General features: G+C 42.0%; 1 protein-coding gene across 1 annotated transcript in view; it reads left to right on the top strand.

Annotated features, from left to right (window-relative positions):
• Fbn2 (fibrillin 2) overlaps positions 1 to 8,480 on the top strand; it is a 211,239-nt gene that overhangs the window by 131,041 nt on the left and 71,718 nt on the right. Inside the window, exons 20-21 of the mRNA XM_031365738.1 lie at positions 3,811 to 3,930; positions 8,092 to 8,229. Coding sequence (XP_031221598.1) covers positions 3,811 to 3,930; positions 8,092 to 8,229 — 258 coding nt within the window. The remainder of the gene's footprint in view (positions 1 to 3,810; positions 3,931 to 8,091; positions 8,230 to 8,480) is intronic.

The following is an 8,480-nucleotide window of genomic DNA, read 5'->3' as shown; positions in this document are numbered from 1 at the left end:
AAACTTTGCATCGTCTTCTTTAACTTCAAAGCATTCTTGTGGACAGAAACAAGTTGGGATTATTGAACAAGATGCGGCAACACAAAAGTCTCAACTGCAGTCAATGGAATGCAACTACAGAGCACAGTTCTAAGTTTGGGTTGAGCTGTGTGTGTGGAGGGGAAACCTTTGAAAAACAGTAATTAAGCAAAAGGTGCGGGGGAGGGAAGATAATCATTTACGTGAAAATCACATTTTCCTAAAGTTAACTGATGTAACTGTTTCCCTTATTGTCTGGCAGGACATACCCTTCCATCCTGGGTTGGAGTACTTGGCTCCTCTTTACCAGATGGTCACAGGGATCCCTAAGAGTGAGGGGCACCTGTCAGTAAAGCCAGCTCAGGCTCCTCAGCTATGAGTGTGACAGGTTTTAATTCCCTGGTTTCTCCTCTCACTCCTGACACCTGTTATCCTTCAACACTGTTCTGAGAAAAGTTTGTCTAGTCAGATTTCCCTGTATTGTCTCTGTCCCCCCACGCCCACCCCACAGAGGGATGAAGTAAGGGATTGCTGGGAGTCGGGGGGGGGGGTGGTTGTTTGTCTTGTTTTTCCTGGGAATTCACACTTTCTGCTGCCTTTAGCCATTGTACCAGTTCAGTTCTCCATTTAAGGGTAGGTTCGTCTAAATCTCAGGAAACTTAAAAAGCAAGGGCAGATGAGATGTCAGTTCAGTTAGCTCGGTACTGCCCACTATTGGGTCTGTTTTTCCGTCCTGTCTCAACCATACCCTCTGGCGATCACTTGAGAATAAAATGGAAACTGAGTGGTTAGGGTCTGGTTCTGTGATTTATACATGCTGAATTGACAAAGCAGGTAAGATGGAGTCGAAGGTACTGAGAGGTGAACTACCAAACAGGTAAACAACAGAATGACATTTAGTAGTGAAATATTGGGTGGCCGCATAAATTTTCAGGGACTTCCATAGGAAATTAGCCAATAAGGAAGGTGAGAGAGACATCTTGACTTAGTTTGTTCAAAGAATACTTGTTCCTAATAAACCTTAACTTTGCCTTTGATATGGAAATGACTTTTATCTGTCATTCATAAGAAGTTCCCGCTATATAAATAAAGATAAAGTAATAGAGAAATATTTTGGCTCCAACCTTATGGTGTTGGTGGAAATTTAAAAAAAAAAAAAAAAGATTTACACAGAAAACTTGCTTCCCCAAATTTTTACACACTGTTAAGTTATTTGAATTTCATCAAAAGATTTCTCCCAAATACTACATATGTGCAAACCTAGAGGCTGTTCAACTCTTCTCTCCTTGCATCGCCTGACTTCTCCCATTGGCCACAGTCAGTTTGCCAGCCTGAGTTCTCTCTCCTTTTTCTTCACTAATTTCCAAGGGCTAGACAGAGAATTATGACCAGAATCATTGCAAACTTCGGCTTTCTGTATATGTATTTTCTCTATTTGCTTATTCTATTTGTAAGTCATGTTTTCAATAGATTGATTTAAATATATAATAAGCAACCGTAACAATAAGCAGGATGTTCCTCTGTGTTTTAGGCTGAAGTTAACCACCCCCCCCAAAAAAAAAATTATTTCATTTTGCTTGAGCTTGGAGAGTCTGTGAAAGTTAAATTTTTTACATCAAAGCGCTGTGGTTTAGATTGTGTTTCCAGTGACATAACTAGTTAAGTGTAAAACAGATGTGCTTTGAAGTTTATTTCCAGAAATGTACAGTGAACTGTTTCAATTCCTGCTTCCATGACATTTATACCATAAAAAACATTATATTTAAGGGAAAAACTAAATAGCTGATATTTGTACTTGTCCCTGGATGTGTTTATCAGTCTTTGAGTTCACCGTTGCTTAATTCAAAATGAATCTTTTTAAAACTATGACCCAGGCACTTTTGGGGAAATCTTCTCCCACATGAATTAATTGGAGAATTAAATCTGTCCCTTCAGACAGATCGCCTGTTCCCTGGACATCTACTTCCTTTTGCTCTTGCATTTTCATGGAAGGATTTCAATATTGCAGAGCATTTGCTTTCATTAAAAAGCCTTTCCTCTGAATTGGTGTATTATTATAAAGAGGTCTTTTTCTACTGCAAGCACTCTGAAAGCAAAATTTACTTGTATCCCCACTCCCCAATAATTTATAGTTCAAGAGCTAAATTAACACCTGAGCACCTCTCTAGTCATTCTGAAGTAGCAGTAGTCTTTCTCTACACAGACTTTTTAAATTAAGATACAACTATGTAATTCTCACCTTGTCTCTCTTCTCCCTCTGACCCCTTTCATGTACCTGTCTCTCAAGTAAATGGCCTCTGTTTCTTTGCTATTGTTGTTGTTGTTGTTGTTGTTGTGTGTTTCTAAACATATAAATGTAACCTTCTCAGTCCATATGTTACTTGTACATATGTTTTTAGGGCTGATAACTTGGTGTTGGATAATTAATCAGAATTCCTGACTCTCAACGTTCCTTACATGCCTATAGTTCTTTGTTTACAGTTAGGCTCCCATGACATTTCCCCCCCCCCCATATTAGTGTGTCTTTGGCCCTTTTACACAAATTTTTGAATTGCTATTTTAAACCCATTGGCTGGCAGGCAGTTCTGAGCCTACCCCGCCCCCTTCAGGACCGGTTTATTTACATTTTACTTGAGATAGTCAGGGGTAAGAATTAGAACCTTCCAGTTTTACTTTTATGTCTTCTTCAATATTTAAAGAAGAGAGGGGTCTATATTAAATCTAAAGCTATGTATGGAGGGCAATGTCTCCTTGGAATCTCAGAAACTCTACTCTTTAGCCTAGAGTGTAAAGGTGCATTGACATGTTTGGAATAACTTAGCAAGGGGAGGTGGAATCTCAACAATGACTCTTGTAAGATGAGTAGTTGAATTTGTGTAGAAATTGTCCCTAATGCTATTGTTCATATTTCAACTGAGGGTTGTGTTTACCTCTTATTGACTCATGCATTAAGCGACTTAACTTTACAACCTTGAGAAAGTCACCTCTTAAAAAAAAGTAGGTGTACTGTGATCCTGTTTGCTTTTGTCAGCAACAGGATTTGCTTAGGTTACTGGTATATTATTTGACTTAAGACTAAAAGCAGTAGTCATCAAGTCCTGTTGAGTCCAATTCAATTTTTTTTCCTATTTCTAACAGTTCTAAAGATTAAACTTAGGGCCCGAGGCATGTGCTCTACCCCTGAGCCACTCCCCCCACCCCTGCCTACTCTACCCCAGCGCTCATTTTTCTATTCCATATCTTACCAAATTTGGTTGTGTAAAGTAATTTATCAACGAATCACGTAACTATAAGGGGCTCAAGAAAGAGAATGGCGGATGATAGCTGGGGAGAGTCCTGGAGCCAGGATTGATATCTCAGTTCTTATTTCTTGGTTTACCTCTAAGAGTTCAGAATGAAGCCAATACGTTTGTCTTCAAAGCTTCATAGAAGCGTAAGGGACAGAAGTAAGCAACCTTTGTCGTGCCCCAGGGTTGTACCTGGAGTTAGAACAAACTACAGAGCAAAGTAAATTGACTATATGTGGTTAGAGTCATAGAAGGTCCACATACTGACCCTCTTCCGAATAGGCTGTTGCTTATGGTCCTACTGGGTCTCCAGTCATGTTGAGGTCTGTCCGTGCTGTAGAACACATGTCTCTGCCTTCCCTATTCACTTTAGGCCCTGTATATCCATATTAAAATTATAAGAGCCAAGTTTACCAGACGTTCTGGCACAGTCTGACTTGCCTGGAATAATATTTTCCAGAAACACATGGCAGCTCTAACGGAACCTTTTCCTTCTGGATTGTAGATGTAAATGAATGTGAGAGTAACCCGTGTGTCAATGGGGCCTGCAGGAACAACCTGGGCTCTTTCCACTGCGAGTGCTCACCCGGCAGCAAGCTTAGCTCCACTGGACTCATCTGCATCGGTAAGATCCCTACACAGATCTCCCTATGGAGGTCATCTCACATCTCAGCCTTCCTGAGGTGAAAACAAATCTGAAGCTAGGAGAGCAGACGCTGGGCAGGCTTTAACCCGTTAGACTCTAGAACATCCTCCTCTCGTGTCTGTAGATATGTGCTGCCTGCCACGGTTGTGAGCATTTCTGTGTATGCTCATTTCTTACATTTGAATCCCTTAAGGCATGGGCACAGTCAAATCCCATCACAAAGATGTTTAATCCCAAATCATTATACACATTTCTTACCTTTGAATGAATCCCTTAGGCATTGGCACAGTCAAATCCTATCACAGAAACTTTAAATCCATCATCATGAAAGACATGGTGTGGTTTGGATTCAGTTCACAGGACAAGAGTTTGAAGATTTTTAGGCACTGAAGCCTAGAGGGAGTTCCGTAGTTTCCGTTCCCTCATCGATCACGAGTTGATGGGCTCCAGAGAAAGGAAGATAAGTGCTCTCTTGGTTTGGAAAGTCTCTAGGTGTGATAATATGACTCAAAACGTCTAAGGCTAGTTCTTCTATTCATGATTTTGCTCCAAGATAGGACTTTCATGTATAGCCCATGCTGGCCTAGGACCTCATGCAGAGCAGACTGACTGGGAACCCTGTAATTTCTTTGTCTCAGTTCCCTGGGACTACAGGTATGGGCCATCATGCCTGCTCAAGGCCAGGTCTTGGTAGCAACATGTAATGTCTACAGAGCAAGATAATTTGATCAAGAATGAAAAATCATGTATACAGACAAGGTCCGCCCAAGTCATTTCTTCCTATGTCTAGTGGCAATGGCTTTGTTTACCAGGCATGCCAAGATTCCCATCACTCCCTAGCATCCACCTTTTAAGGAAACTAAAGACTCTGATGATATTCAGCTTCACATTGTGCCATAGAAATGGGCAAGTTCTTTCTTATTATCTAACCAAAGTGAATTCATCTCTGCCTTTTTGTCCTTATAGTTATTAATGAGACAAAGACATTTATTCCCAAATCACTAAGTTATTTTGAGTATTCCCATTGGCTCTCTTTCCATCATGTGAATCTCACTCAGGTCACCAGGCTTGTTGGCAAGCACATTTGCCCACTGAGCCATCTCTCCAGCCAGCCTTAAACCTGTTTTGTAGTGGGGCTCTGGGTGGTTCTGATCAGCAATGAGCCTGCCACTGCTAGTCACAGGATCTCAGTCACTAAATCTGTAAAGGGATGAAGATTCTACTTTGTGGCTACTAATTGAAAACCAGGCCATCTGTGATGCCACCCGGGGTACTAAGACTAGCTGCAGAGCTTGAGTTAGCCCTTCAGGTATACTAAATGTGATTCTGTAAGTGCTAAGAAGGCTATCGTATCCTGGTTAGTGTTGCTCAGCTTTCTAGAACAGCGTATGAAGTTCACCTTTACAGAGTTGTGCCTTCTCCTGGGATAGCACCCATGTCCCACGTCTTTGACTTGGTTCTTCACTCTTGCCCCATGTCCTGACTTCTGTGGACATAAAGTCACGGCAGCTTCCCTGAAGTCAGATCCCACTGTCTATTCCCTGTGGTAGACTCTAAGGAAGTCCGCCATTCACTTTCTCAGGATCAGCATTGTGAACATCTCAACTGTAACTCTTTTCTGGCTCCCCCTTCCCCCCCCCCAATTTCTTTTGCTCTGTTCTTATCCTCCTTACCTCCAGCCTTCAGTGTATCACCGCTCAGCCCTTGATCTTTTTGCATCCCTGCGTGCACTCACCCCTAGTTGCTCTCTGCACTGCTTTTCAGTTCCGTAGATCCATCCTCACCTTTCTATTAATCCCAGGCTTGTGTCTCCACCTGGCTGCAGCTATTTCTATTTGGATGTCTCAGGAGATCTCTGCAGAAGATGTCTAATACCAGGTTCTGATTCTCACACTTGATCCTGTTTCCCAGAAACATTTTTATCTTGGCAAATGGCACCCCCATTCCTTCAGTTGTCACCCCAAATTCTCCTCTTCAACCTTGATGATTTACTCCCAAACCTCACGTTGAATACCCATTACCCATATTTCAACCACTCTTTATCCCCACTCAGTATTTGTCTTCTATTTTTAATAATAATTCGTTTAGGTTAGCTTAGCATAGTAATATATTTCATCACAGCATCTTCATACACACATATCATTATATTGTCTTCTAATGCATCCCCCTGTCTCTCTGACCTCCCTTGCTAGCCCCCATCACCCTCCCTACACAAACCACCAGTTCCTTCTCTTCCCCCAACTGGTCCCCTTTCTTCTTTCCTGTTATGTATATTCCATTATTGTCTTTATTTGGCCCCTCCCTAAAGATCTCTTACTCCCCACTCCTGCTTCCCTTTTCTAGTTGTAATATATAAACATGTATGTAGGAACACACACACACATATATACATATATATATATTTCAATCTATGTTGTACATATAATATTTGTCTTTCTGAGTTTTGCTTATTTCACTTAACCTTTCCATATGGGTTTATTTTCCTACAAAAGTCGCAAAATTCCATTTTGTCTATGTATATACTTTCTGTATGCTTATCTAGTTCTGCCTGCCGCTTCACCCAGCTCCTCCCACATCCTCATTCAGCTCCTCCTACACTCTCAGCTCCTCCCAAACTCTCAGCTCCTCCCAAACTCTCAGCTCCTCCCAAACTCTCAGCTCCTCCTACACTCTCAGCTCCTATACCCTTAGCTCCTCCCACAACCTCAATGAGCCCCTCCACACTCTCACCCAGCTCCTCTCACACTTAGCTCTTTCCACACTTACCCAGCTTCTCCCACATCTTCACTCAGTTCCTCCCACACTCACACAGCTCCTCCCACACGCACACTCAGCTCTTCCCACATTCACCCAGCTCCCCCCATACTCTCACCCAGCTCCTCCCACATCTTTACTCCACTTCTCCCACACTCACCTAGCTCCTTCCACACTCACCCAGTTCCTCCCACACTCTTACCCAGTTCCTCCCACATCCTCACCTTCTGCCCACACCCTCAGCTTATGTTTTGATATTCCTAACGTGTATGTAGCAATATTGCTTAAGGGTTTATTATCCGAATTGTCTGAGAAGAATGTCAAGAATGCAGATTTCTGAGCTGCACACCTGGACCTATGCATCTGCAATTAATCAAGGATATTGCCAGTATCATGCACACTTAACTGAAAGGGGCAGCTCTCCAATGAAAACTAGGCATGTGGCTGCATAGGCAATTAGTATCTGCCATGTCAGCTTGGAATACATTTGCTCCCACTGCTTTAAAATCAGTTGTCATTTACTTTGTTCAATTAAAATCTGTTGTTCTATCAAAAGCTTCCCACTGACCATCCCCCCCTTAACACAAGTGGAGTCAGAAGCTAAATGTCTGTAGTAGCTCACTACAATTTTACTAAAGATAAAAAGTTAAATGGGATGTGGAGACATTTTAAAAAATGAGAAGTGGCTCGCTAAGGTGGCCAGATTGGGAGTGATTTTTATATCTTGTTTATATTTCTCTGTGTTCAAATAATTGACAATAAATAAGTATATATTAGTTTTGGATCTAGAGCTAAAACAATAGATCTGTAGGGCAAAAACGCCTAAAAGAAAATATGCCTTGTATAACCAAGACGTGACATATTGGTCATTTCACCATTATGTCTTAGCATCAAATGCTTGTCATCTTTATTTTCTTTAGATTTTTTCCAAGTTTATTCATCAAGTAAATGTCTTCAGTTAGGGAAATCCTTGCTCTTCTAGGACAGAATGTAGATTTTGGCTGGCTGTTCGGTGAGGAGTAAGGTAAGAAAGAAACTGAGGGATATTTGTTCTTAACTATCAAAGCACATTCCATAAAGGATGTTGCTTTCCACGTGTGTTATGGTGTGATCATGGCCGTTTACCACTTTCCTAGTGCCAGAGTCAACCCTCAGGCAGCAGTGATTATTCCTCTATAGGTCATTAGTAGATACCATCATATAAATGGCTACACTGTATGAGATGGCGCCGATCAGCACATCAGTCTCTTCAAAGAACATGCTATAAAAATGATTTTAAGAATGAATACTCTTCAGTCTTTTCACACCATAACATCTCTTTGGTGTACGCAGAGTTCATTTTCTGGCCAATAGAAGAGCTTCCCAACCTCTCCTCTTCCTTTTCAGACAGCCTGAAAGGGACATGCTGGCTCAACATCCAGGACAACCGCTGTGAGGTGAACATTAACGGAGCCACCCTGAAATCCGAATGTTGTGCCACGCTTGGAGCTGCTTGGGGGAGCCCCTGTGAGCGCTGTGAGCTAGGTAGGAGCCTGACCAGGACCTCTGACTTGGTCACCGGAACGTCCTCTCTAAATCAATGGTCACTCCTTCTCAAAGTGTGTCCTAAGTGGTGGAGAACACGGCAATGGTTGTCTTCTCTCCAAAACTGTCTTCCCAGTGAGATTCATTCTCCTCTTGAAATGGATGTTTGATTTTTCTCCTTTAACCGAGAGCAGCAGATCTTCTAAGTATCTCAGGCGTGGAAAGGAAATTGGCTCAGACCTCACGTCCTC

This window comes from Mastomys coucha, unplaced genomic scaffold, assembly GCF_008632895.1.
Source record: "Mastomys coucha isolate ucsf_1 unplaced genomic scaffold, UCSF_Mcou_1 pScaffold13, whole genome shotgun sequence".
Lineage (NCBI taxonomy): Eukaryota > Metazoa > Chordata > Mammalia > Rodentia > Muridae > Mastomys > Mastomys coucha.
The sequence above is the reverse complement of the archived record's forward strand: the minus strand, read 5'-3'. Positions and strand labels throughout refer to the sequence as shown.